The 15,841-nt window shown below is 44.5% G+C and overlaps 1 protein-coding gene across 1 annotated transcript in view; it reads right to left on the bottom strand.

The window, feature by feature from the left end:
- LOC110530265 (receptor-type tyrosine-protein phosphatase N2) overlaps positions 1-15,841 on the bottom strand; it is a 148,120-nt gene that overhangs the window by 98,790 nt on the left and 33,489 nt on the right. Inside the window, exons 4-12 of the mRNA XM_021613182.2 lie at positions 7,619-7,742; positions 6,936-7,080; positions 5,723-6,092; positions 5,345-5,457; positions 4,915-5,119; positions 4,541-4,587; positions 3,815-3,988; positions 1,636-1,856; positions 61-147 (exon numbers count right to left, since the gene is read on the bottom strand). Of these exons, the coding sequence (XP_021468857.2) occupies positions 61-147; positions 1,636-1,856; positions 3,815-3,988; positions 4,541-4,587; positions 4,915-5,119; positions 5,345-5,457; positions 5,723-6,092; positions 6,936-7,080; positions 7,619-7,742 (1,486 nt within the window). The remainder of the gene's footprint in view (positions 1-60; positions 148-1,635; positions 1,857-3,814; positions 3,989-4,540; positions 4,588-4,914; positions 5,120-5,344; positions 5,458-5,722; positions 6,093-6,935; positions 7,081-7,618; positions 7,743-15,841) is intronic.

Below are 15,841 nucleotides of genomic sequence, written 5' to 3'. Positions count from 1 at the left end.
TCTGTTTTGTTGAGTGTGTGAAAAATCTATAAAAATGTTAATCGTGAATAAAATACATACGAGAGCTCCAGGAAGTCAGTCATCTGCAGCTTGGCCCGCCGTGCCAGAATCTCCATCAAGTGGAGTCCCTCATCAGTCTGTAGCGCGCTGGGGAGAGAAAAATACAGAGTTCATCAACAGAGTTGTCACCTTAGCCTGTTAAGTGTGGGTGAGAGCTCCGACACATTACATTCCTGTCACATTCAGAGAGGAGAGGAGACACGAGAGGGGCGAGAGGCACGGAGGTCAGGGGGATGGAGGGTAGGAGGGGGAGGAGATGGGGGAGCGGGGAAGGGAGTGAAGATAAAAGACAGGGAGGTGAGAGGGTAAGGGCGTATAAAAGGAGGGAGGGACAAATAGGGAGATGAGGGAGGCAGGGAGACACGGAGGGAGGATGAGGTATGAGAACTGGGGGAGCAGGTGTTTCCTCTGGCATGATGAATCACCTGTGTGCTCTGCTTGTGTCCCAAATGGCACCATATTCCCTATATAGTACACTACTTTTGACCAGAGCCCTGGTCAAAAGTAGTGCAGTATAGGCAAAAGGGTGCAATTTGAGACATAGCCACTCCCTAGACTTCAGGCCAGACAGAGAAGTGCAAATGAAATGGTGCATCGGCACCACGGTGGCTCAGTTCAGCGCTAGCCACAGCTAATGATGTACCCCACCTCTAAAACACAGTCAGAGTTTCTGATGACCAGGGACTCGGGAAGATATACATTTCAGTGCAAACCTCAGTCCTAGTTAATCACATAACGTAGTGGGAGTATGGAGTTTAAAAGGAGAAACAGTCTAATACAGACATTGAGAAAAGTCATTGCTTTTCCACAGCCCCAGCCCAGCCCCCTATGGAGAGTGGAGGCCCACCAGACCTGATTATGATGGAATAGTGAAGGGATGTGGGCTCCAGTTCCTGGTGGTCTGATGGGCTGTGGGTTCTGTGCCCTGGAGAGGGACTTGACCTGAACACCTTCAAATCATCATCTACTGAATGATACGCACGTGGGATGTTTATTGCACATGCATATGATATACCACACTGGGGTATGGTTTTGATTCATGTAAATAAAATATTTTGTCAATTGTCAATGATACATAAATGAATGATTTATTTACGTGCATGAATATGAGTCCAGTACTGAAACATTGAAAATAATCTAGGGTAATATATTCAGTGAGCGAAACCCATTTTTTGTAAACGTCATGGTAAATTACTTTCCCAACAGTGAGTTAAAATGTGGAATGAGAAATTACTCTGACAGGGACACAGTAGGCCTTTGGGTGTCTAGCATCTAAAGCACATTTCTGTTTCCATTTGTAATGGTTTGTTTCAAAGCAACTCCAGCTATGCCTATTCAAGACAGGAAACAAAAATAAAAACAAAAGTCATGGTACAAACAGAACTGTACCAATGGATCCAAATGGTTGCTACTGATCTAGAGTACCCAACACAACACCTGTCAATTCACCAAAGTTGGCCCTGGCCTAAAAAAAGACTCCTTTGTACTATACTAAATGCAATTCCGCACAAACATCGAACCTTGAATGATTAGCTGCGGTTGCCTCATTCATTACTTATGAAAGGTACTACTCACACTGTGTCAGTGATGACATAGCCGTAGTCATCATCAGTTGTTTTCTTTGTGGCCACAGCAGCTTTGACATCTAGCTGCAGCTCCTGGACGTTCACTTTCTTCTTAAGGGGCTCCTGGTAGACCATCTTGGCAGCAGGAGGCTCCACTGCCTGGATCCAGCCCTCCACCGCAGCCACCTCCTCCACGTCCATTGAGTGGGTCGACTTCTTTTGCACTGCCACCTTGATTACGTGACCATTTAAACCAAGATTCAACGACACATGTGGACACAGTGCATTTCAAATCATTGAGGATAACACCAAAATGTTGTAGCAACATAGTCATTGTGGTTCTACTTACAGTGACAAGAAAAAGTATGTGAACTCTTTGGAAATACCTGGATTTCTGCATAAATTGGTCATAACATTTGATCTGATCTTCATCTAAGTCACCACAAGAGACAAACAGTCTGCTTAAACTAATAACACACAAACTATTGTATCTTTCTTGTCTATATTGAATATATCATTTAAACATTCACAGTAAAAGATGTATGTGAACCCCTAGGCTAATGACTTCTCCAAAAGCTAACCTGGAGTCCAATCAATGAGGTGAGATTGGAGATGTTGGAGATGTTGGTTAGAGCTGCCCTGCCCTATAAAAAACACTCAACATTTTGAGTTTGCTATTCACAAGAAGCACTGCCTGATGTGAACAATGCCTCAAACAAATGAGATCTAAGAAGACCTAGGATTAAATAATTGTTGACTTGGAAAGTATCTCTAAAAACCTTGATGTTCATCAGTCCAGTTCAAGCTGTCCTGCAAAGGGCACAGCGCAGAATGCCTCTGGAAATCGCTAACATCTCCTTTTTCATTTTACCCCTTTTTCTCCCCAATTTCGTGGTATCCAATTGTTGTAGTAGCTACTATCTTGTCTAATTGCTACAACTCCCGTACGGGCTCGGGAGACGAAGGTTGAATGTCATGCGTCCTCCGATACACAACCCAGCCAGCCGTACTGCTTCTTAACACCCGGAAGCCAGCCGCACCAAGGCTACACCGTGCACCTGGCAACCTTGGCTAGCGCGCACTGCGCCCGGCCCGCCACAGGAGTCACTGGTGCGCGATGAGACAAGGAGATCCCTACCGACCAATCCCTCCCTAACCCGGACGATGCTAGGCCAATTGTGCGTCGCCCCACGGACCTCCCGGTCGCGGCCGGTTACGACAGAGCCTGGGCGCGAACCCAGGGACTCTGATGGCACAGCTGGCGCTGCAGTACAGCGCCCTTAACCACTGCGCCACCCGGGAGGCCTGCTAACATCTTTGATGAGTCTACGATACGTAAAACACTGAACAGGGATGGTGTTCATGGGAGGACACCACGTAAGAAGCCACTGCTGTCCAAAAACAGACGAAACTACAGCGGAGTTGTTTGGAAGGAACACACAACACTGTGTGGAGAAAAAAAAAGGCCCAGCTCACCAACATCAACACCTCATCCCAACTGTAAAATACGGTAGTGGGAGCATCATGGTCTTTGCTGCGTCAGACTATCATCGACGTAAAAAATGAGATCCCAAGTTTATCAAGACACTTTGCAGGAGACTGTTAGGCTATCTGTCTGCCAATTGAAGCTCAACAGAAGTTGGGTGATGCAACTGGACAACGACCCAAAACACAGAAGTAAATCAACAACAGAATGGCTTCAACAGAAGAAAATACACTTTCTGGAGAAGCCCAGTCAAGAGTCCTTCCCGCAACCCGATTGAGATGCTGTGGCATGACCTCGAGAGCGGTTCACACCAGACATCCCAAGAATATTGCTGAACTGAAACAGTTTTGTAAAGAGGAATGGTCTAAAATTCCTCCTAACCGTTGTGCAGGTCTGATCCGCAACTACAGAAAACGTTTGGTTGAGGTTAATGCTGCCAAAGGAGGGTCAACCAGTTATTAAATCCAAGGGTTCACATACTTTTCCCACCCTGCACTGTGAATGTTTACATGGTGTGTTCAATAAAGATGTGAAAACAAATACTTGTTTGTGTGTTATTAGTTTAAGCAGACTGTGTTTGTCTATTGTTGTGACTTAGATGAAGATCAGATCAAATTTTATGACCAATTTATGCAGAAATCCAGGTATTTCTAAAGGGTTCACATACTTTTTCTTGCAACTGTATGGGTAATATGGTCTTCACCTCGGCCTGAGTGGTCTTACTGCGGACATTCTCCAGACCGACCTCCCTGCCCTTGCCCAGCCCTGCACCCACACCAGCCTGGCCGGGGGAATCTCCCAGGAGTCTCTGGGCTGGGGACTCACTCTTATCCAGGTACGCCAGAAGCTTTCCAAATAAGCCGGCGGCATCCTGGGGCTGAAATAACACAGAACAATGTCACGGTGATTTAGCTACAGCACAAACAACACAAGTCACGGTGATTTAGCTACAGCACAAACAACACAAGGAAGCACAGAAATAACAAATACGAATCAATCATAACTACATTATGGCTTTTTTTCATCTTGATTATGAGACATGTTTTGTTACAATCCATGTGTACTGAATTGAGGAACTGTTTTGATGGGGGAGAGGAGGCAATTTGCTTCTCTCATCAAATTCTAGGAAAGCAGGAAAGACAGAAGCCAATGATAAATGTTTGAAAGATAGGTATGCAAACTGACAACATTACAACACTTTCAATCTGTTTTTCAAAACATACTTCTTCTCTATGTTGTGTATACTAACTGTTTTACTGTCTACAGTACATTGCAGATTTATCATCAAAATCCTTTTGAAAATCAGCTCTTCTGGATGATTCATACCCTACACACGGTATAATATCACCGTTTATAATGTCAGTATTCCGTTTGACATTTCCACTTTCTTTCAAACCCTTTATCACTTTAAGAATCAAAATGGGGGTACCTTGTCATTGGAGCCTGCTGGCTCTCTGTCTCCCTCCATTTGTCGCTCTATCAGGAAATAACAGAGACTGAGTGTTTACTGACAACAAGAATAATATTAAGCAGAAAGCAAACCGACTCTGCATATCTCAAATAACAGCCACGCAGATATACTCTTCCCTTTTAGAAGGCGAAGGGAAACTTATGGTTTGTCAATATTTTTAGCTGATACTTTTTTGCCAAAGTCTGACTGCATTTCAAATCAACAGAGCGGCCAATATGAACTAGTCACCCTGAAGTTGGCATGGAAAGACAATGAGTATACAAAGGTGTTGGTGAGTTAATACTACAGATGGAGTTCTTCTCCAAGTGACCAGGTCTGTCAGGTTTGTGTACCTTGGACCACAGACTCCTCTAGGGGAGTGCTCTCCGGAGCTGTTTTCTCTGTGGCGGATGGAGGGTCACTGTCCTCCTTCTCCTCCTCCTGTTCCCAGGGCCCCTGTTCTCCAGGCCCCTCATTCCCTTCCTCATCCTCCTGCTCCTCTTCCTCCCCCAGGTCTCTTGGTCCTGGTCTGGCCTGGGGCTGTTTTTTATCCACTACCTGCATTCACATTTACATCTTGGTCATTTATCAGACGCTCTTATCCAGAGAAACTACAGACAGTGCATTCAACTACGGTGTCTAGGTAAGACAACAAAACATCCCATTCATTCCAAATAAAATCTTCCTAAAAAAACGCAGCTATCAGCAAAATCAGTGCTAGTAACAAAGGTGTGAGGGTTTGTGCAAGAAAGACAAGTACAAAAACGTTGTTGTTTATTCTACCTGTAGGGCGTTAGCGATCAGTGTAGACAGCTGGTCCAGGTCTTTTGGACTCATGTCGTCCACGTCCACATTGTGTCTGCCCACGTTCTTCAGAACCTTCTGGATGAACACCTCTGTGGAGGAGGAAAGAGGAGAGGGGGATGAGAGGAGGATGGGAGAGAAGAGGAGAGGAGCAAAGAGAAGATGAGGATAGAAGAGAATGAGAGGGGAGAAGGGAAGATAAGAGGGAGTTCCAACTATGGTAGATGTCAATGCCTTAATTAACAACTAATAACATGCTATACCGTTATTTTCAGCGGCTCCATAACTATTGATAGCGCTCATTTGTTCACGTAGGAATAATAAGGAAGAACTTGTACAGTAAAAAGCAGCACATACCATCCATTGGATTGAAGGGGTCTTTTGGACTAGAGGGTTGACTGGCTCCAGCTGTCGGGAGGAGTAAAAGTCTATCCAGGTTGGGTGTTTGGGATTGAGAGTTCTCTTTAGGCCCAGCACTGTCTATACTGTTGCTGTAGGAGGGGCGTAGCGGGGAGGGCAAGGTTGGGACTTTGGGGGCCCCCCCGGTCTGGGGCGGTCCCTGCGCAGACAGGTAGTGCCTAAGGGCAGCCACAAGGAGGTCTCCGTCCCCTGCAGAGTGGCTGTCCTGGTAGGGAGGCTGGAATAAGGACAGTGGGGAAAAATGTCCCTCTCCCTGGGACTTGGGCCGGTAGTAGTCAGAGAAGACGCCAGATTGGTAACGGTCACTCTGCAAGATAATAAAACACATTATTTGTGTATTATAAGGCATTATATAAAGGTAATTATGTAGCATTATACATTAACTTCATAGAAAGTGTTATCAAATAGATCAAAGTGTTCATCTTTACTTAGTGCTTCACTTAAATCCCCAGCTAATACACCACCATCAAATGAAATGTTAATTGCTAATATGTTAACAGTAAGAAGAGATTATGTAATATCTTCCTAAGCAGTACACTATACGGATGGGTCAACAACACTCTAAGATCCATCCATCTCCCACATGCTCATCTCAAACGAAAGCCCCCCCCCCCAATGTTTTCCACCAACCCCATCCTTAATAAATAAAGGGCTACTCTCCCCATTCTCGAAAAATAAAGGGGTACCCTCCCCAACCCCTCAATGCCTGGACCTCAGCAGGGGTTTGGCCCTCTCATTCAGCTAGGCCATGTTGGTCACCCCCCTCAACAGAAATTACATTGAGCCCATCATGTGGGTGTTACTAATTAAGGAAGTGAACTCCTGAACACTCGGAGGGCATTATCTCAATCATAATAATCCAGCAGGAAACTATCCCTGTGAATGGTCAACCAACAGCCATTCACCAACCCTTCAGAAGGGGATAGATAATGATACAGCTCCCACAGCGTCAGTTTGTGTGTGTGTATGTGTGTATGTGTGATGTGTGATGTGTGTGTGTGTGTGTGTGTGTGTACACATGAGTGTGTGTTTATAGAGACGTGCATCCATGGAGTTGTAAAAAAGGATCCAGCTGCTCATCCCAGGCTAAAGCAAGGGCCTGGGGGTCTGGAGGGCACGGTTCTGAAGGTGGCCAGGGGGGGGCCCTTACCTTGCTGGGACTCTTGGGGCCAGTGGGGGATGAGGCCTGGGAAAGGAGGCCCAGATGCTGTAGGACGTTCTGAAGGTTTCTACTGAGCTCCACCTCCACAGGCTTGATCTTTTGGTCTCCTGGGTCCATAGCCTGGGTAGAGGGTCTGGACCAGACATGGAGAGTGAGAGGTGTGAGTAAGTGTGCGAGAGACAGCAATAAATAGATAGAGAAAGAGAGAGATGGAAAGAGACACATAAAGACAAAAAGAGAGATAGAAAAAGGAGAGAAGGAGAGAGACAGATGCGGCAGGGTAGCCTAGTGGTTAGAGCGTTGGACTAGTAACCGAAAGGTTGCAAGTTCATATCCTCGAGCTGACAAGGTACAAATCTGACGTTCTGCCCCTGAACAGGCAGTTAACCCACTGTTCCTAGGCCGTCATTGAAAATAAGAATTTGTTCTAAACTGACTTGCCTAGTTAAATAAAGGTAGAAAAAAACAACAACAAAAAAAACACATGAACAAACAGGAACAGACAGATAACCTGGACCATCCAGAGCTAGAAACTAGATCCGTTCAGACATAAACCAGCTCATCAGTCATCATATTCTAACATCTAATATTCCTGCCTGTCTGTCTGTCTGCATGTGTCCGTGTGTGTTTGCACAGGTGTAATGGATGGTGCTGCCTGTTAGAACAGTGACCTGGATTTGCTGCTGCTATAGACATGGGGGCTGGAGTCTTGTAGGCGTCTGTAGGGGATCTTCCTCAGCTTAGACAGCTCCTTGGACAGGATCTGCTGGGTGGCCTCATCCTCCCAGATCAACCCTGCAACACATCAACAGGAATAACACTCAGAATGTCAGACTATAAAAAAAATGGTTGCACATATACTATCTGTCAAGCCTGCTCCCGCTCCCCCACTCCCTGGCGCTCGAGGGCGCCAGGCTACCCGTCATCATATGCACCTGTTACCATCATTACGAGCAGCTGTGCTCATTGAACTCACCTGGACTCCCTCACTTTGTTGATTGCCCCTGCATATACAGTGCCTTGCGAAAGTATTCGGCCCCCTTGAACTTTGCGACCTTTTGCAACATTTCAGGCTTCAAACATAAAGATATACAACTGTATTTTTTTGTGAAGAATCAACAACAAGTGGGACACAATCATGAAGTGGAACGACATTTATTGGATATTTCAAACTTTTTTAACAAATCAAAAACTGAAAAATTGGGCGTGCAAAATTATTCAGCCCCTTCACTTTCAGTGCAGCAAACTCTCTCCAGAAGTTCAGTGAGGATCTCTGAATGATCCAATGTTGACCTAAATGACTAGTGATGATAAATACAATCCACCTGTGTGTAATCAAGTCACCGAATAAATGCACCTGCACTGTGATAGTCTCAGAGGTCCGTTAAAAGCGCAGAGAGCATCATGAAGAACAAGGAACACACCAGGCAGGTCCGAGATACTGTTGTGAAGAAGTTTAAAGCCGGATTTGGATACAAAAAGATTTCCCAAGCTTTAAACATCCCAAGGAGCACTGTGCAAGTGATAATATTGAAATGGAAGGAGTATCAGACCACTGCAAATCTACCAAGACCTGGCCGTCCCTCTAAACTTTCAGCTCATACAAGGAGAAGACTGATCAGAGATGCAGCCAAGAGGCCCATGATCACTCTGGATGAACTGCAGAGATCTACAGCTGAGGTGGGAGACTCTGTCCATAGGACAACAATCAGTCGTATATTGCACAAATCTGGCCTTTATGGAAGAGTGGCAAGAAGAAAGACATTTCTTAAAGATATCCATAAAAAGTGTTGTTTAAAGTTTGCCACAAGCTACCTGGGAGACACACCAAACATGTGGAAGAAGGTGCTCTGGTCAGATGAAACCAAAATTGAACTTTTTGGCAACAATGCAAAACGTTATGTTTGGCGTAAAAGCAACACAGCTGAACACCCCATCCCCACTGTCAAACATGGTGGTGGCAGCATCATGGTTTGGGCCTGCTTTTCTTCAGCAGGGACAGGGAAGATGGGAAGATGGATGGAGCCAAATACAGGACCATTCTGGAAGAAAACCTGATGGAGTCTGCAAAAGACCTGAGACTGGGACGGAGATTTGTCTTCCAACAAGACAATGATCCAAAACATAAAGCAAAATCTACAATGGAATGGTTCAAAAATAACATATCCAGGTGTTAGAATGGCCAAGTCAAAGACCAGACCTGAATCCAATCGAGAATCTGTGGAAAGAACTGAAAACTGCTGTTCACAAATGCTCTCCATCCAACCTCACTGAGCTCGAGCTGTTTTGCAAGGAGGAATGGGAAAAAATGTCAGTCTCTCGATGTGCAAAACTGATAGAGACATACCCCAAGCGACTTACAGCTGTAATCGCAGCAAAAGGTGGCGCTACAAAGTATTAACTTAAGGGGGCTGAATCATTTTGCACGCCCAATTTTTCAGTTTTTGATTTGTTAAAAAAGTTTGAAATATCCAATAAATGTCGTTCCACTTCATGATTGTGTCCCACTTGTTGTTGATTCTTCACAAAAAAATACAGTTTTATATCTTTATGTTTGAAGCCTTAAATGTGGCAAAAGGTCGCAAAGTTCAAGGGGGCCGAATACTTTCGCAAGGCACTGTATGTCTGCTCCTATGTTTTGTTCCCTGAAGTAGCATTTTGTCGTGTCGTGTTTATGTCCAGACGCTGTCCCTGTTCCGTTACATGTCCGTCTGTATTAAATGGTTCACTCCCTGTACCTGGTTCTCATCTTCTGCGTTGGGCCTTACACTATCAATTGCATTATGTGACAAATCACAAAAGGAAACACAGAGAACTGTTTTTAATCCCTGGTGGATTAGGTCAAAGGTCACTATCGATGTCTCAAATGGCACCCTATTATCCATAGGGCTCTGGTCAAAAGTAGTGCACTATAAAGGAAATATGGTGCCATTTGGGACACATCCTAGGTCATTCTCATTCTGTAATATGTTCTCTCAGCATGTTAGTAGGTCTATAAGACGAAAGGCTACATGATGAACTCCATATGTATTCCCCTCTGCTTCTTAATACTAACATACAGTACATAACTACAGCACGTTTTGGCAACACAACTGAGGACTGGTGCCAATACCAGATGGGGTAGCGGAACCAAAATGTAACCCAGAATATGGCCACGCACACTTGAACAATTCAACAGAGACATTCCACAGATGAGAGGCAGCATCCATGAGAGATACAAGCATCACTAGACTGCACAGCAAACAGCATCTGCAATGACATCCTTATCTTGGTAATAGAAGGAAGAGCACAGTACACATGTCACTTTGCACAGTGCACCTTACTGTTAGTGAGCGTTTGGCTAGATCGGGTTGGGATGACTTCTATAAATCACATTTCCATGAGAAGGCATGCGTTGTTATGGGTTATCAATCTTTAAAAAAGTTGTATAATCAGTAAAACCATCAATAACATAATAAACGAGAGGATGGATTTAGAAAATATGTAGATATGGGTACATTGGTCTGATAATACATCTATGTCCTTTTTTAAATACATAGGTATGCAAATGTGCTTTCATGGCTACCAGATGAGAGAGTCAAACAATGTAGATCTCCCGGTGGTGGGTGCTGCCCATGATGCTATTGAGCGGAGCACAGAAGGTAGAGGCCAGGGTTCTGGAACCCAGCCAGCCTTCTAGATCCACCACAGCCTGATGAGGGAGGAGCAGCGGAACACAACAGAAGACATAGAAGACACGGAACACACGGAACCCACCATACTGCTGTCTGCTGCTACAGCCTGGCCTGCCTGCCACACATCACTCAACTGAGCAGGGCCGGGCTCAGTAACACAGGGAGGACTGAGAGCCAGCTTTCACCATCAAACACACATAAAATAGCTGTGCTCAATGATTGCTTTAACGGTGGTCTTGATGGCTGTCTGTGTGAGAGGAGAGCTAAGGCAGGGTTTTCACAGGAACCGACGCTATGTGGCACCGCAGCTTGATTAACTGTAACCCCCACCAAGTCATTCACACACAGCTTAGGTTTTCACAACCACGCAGGCGAAACGGTTCCATAGCAATGGGATATAAAGGAGAGGTCCGCTTGGTTGGGCAGCTGAGGTTAACAGAGAGCAGTGAGAGGGAGGGGGTCAGGGTTCGGGTATTACAAACGATGGGACTAATTTAACAGAAATAGCATTGTAAAATTCTAGTAACTTTCCACAAATTCCCATGTTTTTCATGAGGGAATAAGCAGGACATCCAGTGGCCTTCCAACTGGGATTTCTGGAAAACCTTAGTATTTAGTTTAAGGCCCATAGCTCTGTGCTACATCAGCAGGGTTTGTTCTTGTGATGAGGAGAAACAAGAGGCAGGTTGGTAGCTTTGAATCTGTGGAGGTGTTTCTGTGTTCTGTGTTTCACCCGACCAGCACTCAGCGGGTCAGAGCAGAGGCAGCGGTGGCTGTTATGTTGAATAATCTGAGGCCATTTGGTCCGCGTCCCAAATGGCACCGTATTCCCTACATTGCACTACTTTTAAACCCATAGGGCTCTGGTCAAAAGTAGTGCACTACGTAGGGAACAGTGTGTCATTTGGGACTCCCCCTAGGTTTGTGCTGCTCGGCTCATCATGCTGCTCTACCACGCTCTGTTCTGGGTTTGAAATGCAGATGCTGTTACGGGATTCTTCCGGTGAAAGAGAGGAGGACCAAAATGCAGCGTGGTTATCTTTATACATCTTTAATAAAGAAGAAAAATACGGACAATATACAAGAACCGTGAAAAACCGAAACAGCCCTATCTGGTGCAACAAACACAGAGACAGGAACAATCACCCACGAAATACTCAAAGAATATGGCTGCCTAAATATGGTTCCCAATCAGAGACAACGATAAACACCTGCCTCTGATTGAGAACCACTCCAGGCAACCATAGACTTTCCTAGACTACTTCACTAACCACAATCCCATAACCTACAAAAAACCCCTAGACAAAAACACACCACATAAATACCCATGTCACACCCTGGCCTGACCAAAATAATAAAGAAAACACAAAATACTAAGGCCAGGGCGTGACAGATACTCTTTGGAGTTTTGTTCCCCTAATGCTTTTTCAGACAGCCAGGGTAAATAACTTAATAGCATATTTCATTTCTGCTGGAGAGGTTGATAAAACCGCCCAAAATCATCAGCGCTGTGCACTAGAATATCACTCACATTTCTAGAAAGCAGCTCTAGATGGGCATGTGGATCTCAGGTCCCACTAGGCACAGACGTCAGTTCAAGTCTAGCTTTGATTTAACTTTTGGTTGAGTTTTCAACTAATGTCAATTCAATGTGAAATCAACCAAAAATGGCACCCTGTCATTATCGCCGCAGAAAGTAGGGGTGCTGCAGAACCCCCTGATAAACTGAAATCATTTCCCCCAAAATGATATTACTCCTGTCTGAACAGACAGCAGTAAAATACTTCAAAATACTACACGTGAGAGCATAATTTTACCACAGGATCAATAGCTTCTAAAAAATAGCTGTGGAATAAGTTTTATCACAGCACATGTGCCGAATATAGAACAGCTTGTTCTCCATAGAAGGATTTTGGAACCGCTAACACTGGCACTTTGACACTTGCAATGGCTGCCAGTCCTGACTTGAATGGGAACTGCCATGTGTGGATTATATTTCTATTGTTGGTTGCGGCTGTCAGTTTGCCTTTGACAAATGTTCAAATACAAATTGTGAGAAAAATGTAGGCCTACCGTTTGGAAAGCTAATGCCTACTGCTGAAAAGAGAAGACTGATCTGTCTATAGAAACTAACAATTCTCTTCATCATGTAGCCTTTTCGTCTTATAAATATACTAACATGCTGAGAGAACATATTACAGAATGAGAATAATTTAGCAGTTGTCCCAAATGGCACCATATTCCCTTTATAGTGCACTACTTTTGACCAGAGCTCTATGGGTAATAGGGTGCCATTTGAGACAGATCCAGTGACCTTTGACCTAATCCACCAGGGGTAAAAACAGTTCTCTGTGTTTCCTTCTGTGAATTGTCACATAATGCAATTGATAATACATGTGCCACCATTTTCTCTAGTCTGACATTGAGTGTTATTCCTGTTGAATTTTTGAGCGATTCTGAGCCAACAGCACTGTTTTTCGAAGTACCTTATCTTGAGATATTGACACGAGAGCATCGGCCATCACCGGTGAGTAGCCTATGCTTCATCTTTATCATTGGGTGAGTGTGTCACTGGTTTTTGTAGCCTACTGTAACCTATACTATATATAGTACGTTCGGAAAGTTTTCATACCCCTTAACATTTTCCACTACAGCCTTATTCTAAAATTGATTCAATAGCTTTTCCCCTTATCTACACACAATACCCCATCATGGCAAAGCAAAAACTGTTTTTTAGAAATATTTGCAAATGTATAAAAAAACGGAAATATCACATTTACATAAGCATTCACACCCTTGACTCAGTACTTTGTCGAAGTAACATTTGCGGCGATTACAGCCTCAAGTCTTCTTGGGTATGCCGCTACAAGCTTGGCACACCTGTATTTGGGGAGTTTCTCCCATTCTTCTCTGCAGATTCTCTCAAGCTCTGTCAGGTTGGATGGGGAGTGTCGCTGCACAGCTATTTTCAAATCTCTTCACAGATGTTCAATCAGGTTAAAGTCTGGGCTCTGGCTGGGCCACTCAAGGACATTCAGACACTCCTGTGTTGTCTTGGCTGAATGCTTAGGGTCGTTGTCCTGTTGGAAGGTGAACCTTCACCACTGTCTGAGGTCCTGAGCACTCTGGAGTAGGTGTTCATCAAGGATCTCTCTGTACTTTATATCGTTCACGGTAGGCATTCAGGCCAATCTTGGTTTCATCAGACCAGAGAATCTTGTTTCTCTTGGTCTGAGAGTCCTTCAGGTGCCTTTTAGAAAACTCCAAGCAGGCTGTCATGTGCCTTTTACTGAGGAGTCGCTTTCGTCTGGCCACTCTCCCATAAAGACCTGATTGTTGAACTTCTGCAGAGATGGTTGTCCTTCTGGAAGGTTCTCCCATCTCCAAAGAGGAACTCTGGAGCTCTGTCAGAGTGACCATCGGGTTCTTGGTCACCTCCCTGACCAAGGCCCTTCTCCTCCGATTGCTCAGTTCGGCCGGGCAGCTAGTTCTAGAAAGAGTCTTGGTGTTGCCAAACTTCTTCCATTTAAGAATGACGGAGACCACTGTGTTCTTGGGGACCTTCAATGCTGCAGAAATGTTTTGGTACCCTTCCCTTAGATCTGTGCCTCCACACAATCCTGTCTCAGGGCTCTACGGACAATTCCTTCGACCTCATGGCTTGGATTTTGCTCTGACATGCACTGTCAACTGTGAAACCTTATATAGACAGGTGTGTGCTTCTCCAAATCATGTCCAATCCATTGAATGTACCACAGGTGGACTGCAATCAAGTTGTAGAAACATCAAAGAGTCTGAATACCTATCTAAGTAAAGTTTTATTTTTCATATACAATACCAATCAAACGTTTGGACACACTTGCTCATTCAAGGGTTTTTCTTTATTTGTACTATTTTCTACATTGTAGAATAACATTGAAGACATCACAACCATGAAATCACACATATGGAACCATGTAGTTACCAAAAAAAAGTGTTTAACAAATCAAAATATATTTCATATTTTAGATTCTTCAAAGTAGCCACCCTTTGCCTCGATGACAGCTTTGCACACTCTTAGCATTCTCTCAACCAGCTTCACCTGGATTGCTTTTCCAGTCTTGAAGGAGTTCCCACATATGCTGAGCACTTGTTGGCTGCTTTTCCTTCGCTCTGCGGTCCAACTCATCCCAAACCATCTCAATTTGGTTGAGGTCAGGTGATTGTGGATGCCAGGTCATCTGATGCAGCACTCCATCCCTATCCTTCTTGGTCAAATAGCCCTTACACAGACTTGAGGTGGGTTGGGTCATTGTCCTGTTGAAAAACAAATGATAGTGGGACTAAGCGCAAACCAGATGGGATGGCGTATTGCTGCAGAATGCTGTGGTAAACATGCTGGTTAAGTGTGCCTTGAATTCTAAGTAAATTACAGACAGTGTCACCAGCAAAGCACCCCCACACCATCACACCTCCTCCTCCATGCTTCATGGTGGGAACCACTGATGCGGAGAACATCCATTCACCTAATCTGCGTCTCACAAAGACACTGGTTGAAAATAAATATTTGCAAATATGGACTCATCAGACCAAAGGACAGATTTCCACTGGTCTCATGTCCATTGCTTGTATTTCTTGGCCCAAGCAAGTCTCTTATTATTATTGATGTCCTTAAGTAGTGGTTTCTTTGCAGAAATTCGACGATGAAGGCCTGATTCACACAGTCTCCTCTGAACAGTTGATTTTGAGATGTGTCTGTTACTTGAACACTGTGAAGCATTTATTTGGGCTCCAATCTGAGTCTGGTAACTCTAATGAACGTATTCTCTGCAGCAGAGGTATCTCTGGGTCTCCTTTCCTGTGGCGGTCCTCATGAGAGACAGTTTCATCATAACGCTTGATGGTTTTTGTGACTGCACTTTGAAGAGACGTTTTGACTGCCTTTATGTCTTAAAGTAATGATGGACTGTCATTTTTCTTTGCTTATTTGAGCTGTTCTTGCCATAATATGGACTTGGCATTTTACCAAATAGGGTTATCTTCTGTATACCACCCCTACCTTGTGTCAGGAATCAAGGTAAGACCCAGATGCAGACACGTCTTATTGACAATGGTTTAATATTCCAACAAGGGCAGGCAATAGACAGGTCAAGGCAGGCAGGGGTCAGTAAACCAGAGGTTGGGCAACGGTACTGGACGGCAGGCAGGCTCAGGGTCAGCAGAGGTCAACAATCCAGAGGT

This window comes from Oncorhynchus mykiss, chromosome 8 (assembly GCF_013265735.2).
Source record: "Oncorhynchus mykiss isolate Arlee chromosome 8, USDA_OmykA_1.1, whole genome shotgun sequence".
In the NCBI taxonomy this organism is placed as follows: domain Eukaryota; kingdom Metazoa; phylum Chordata; class Actinopteri; order Salmoniformes; family Salmonidae; genus Oncorhynchus; species Oncorhynchus mykiss.
This window is presented reverse-complemented; position numbering and strand designations above follow the sequence as displayed.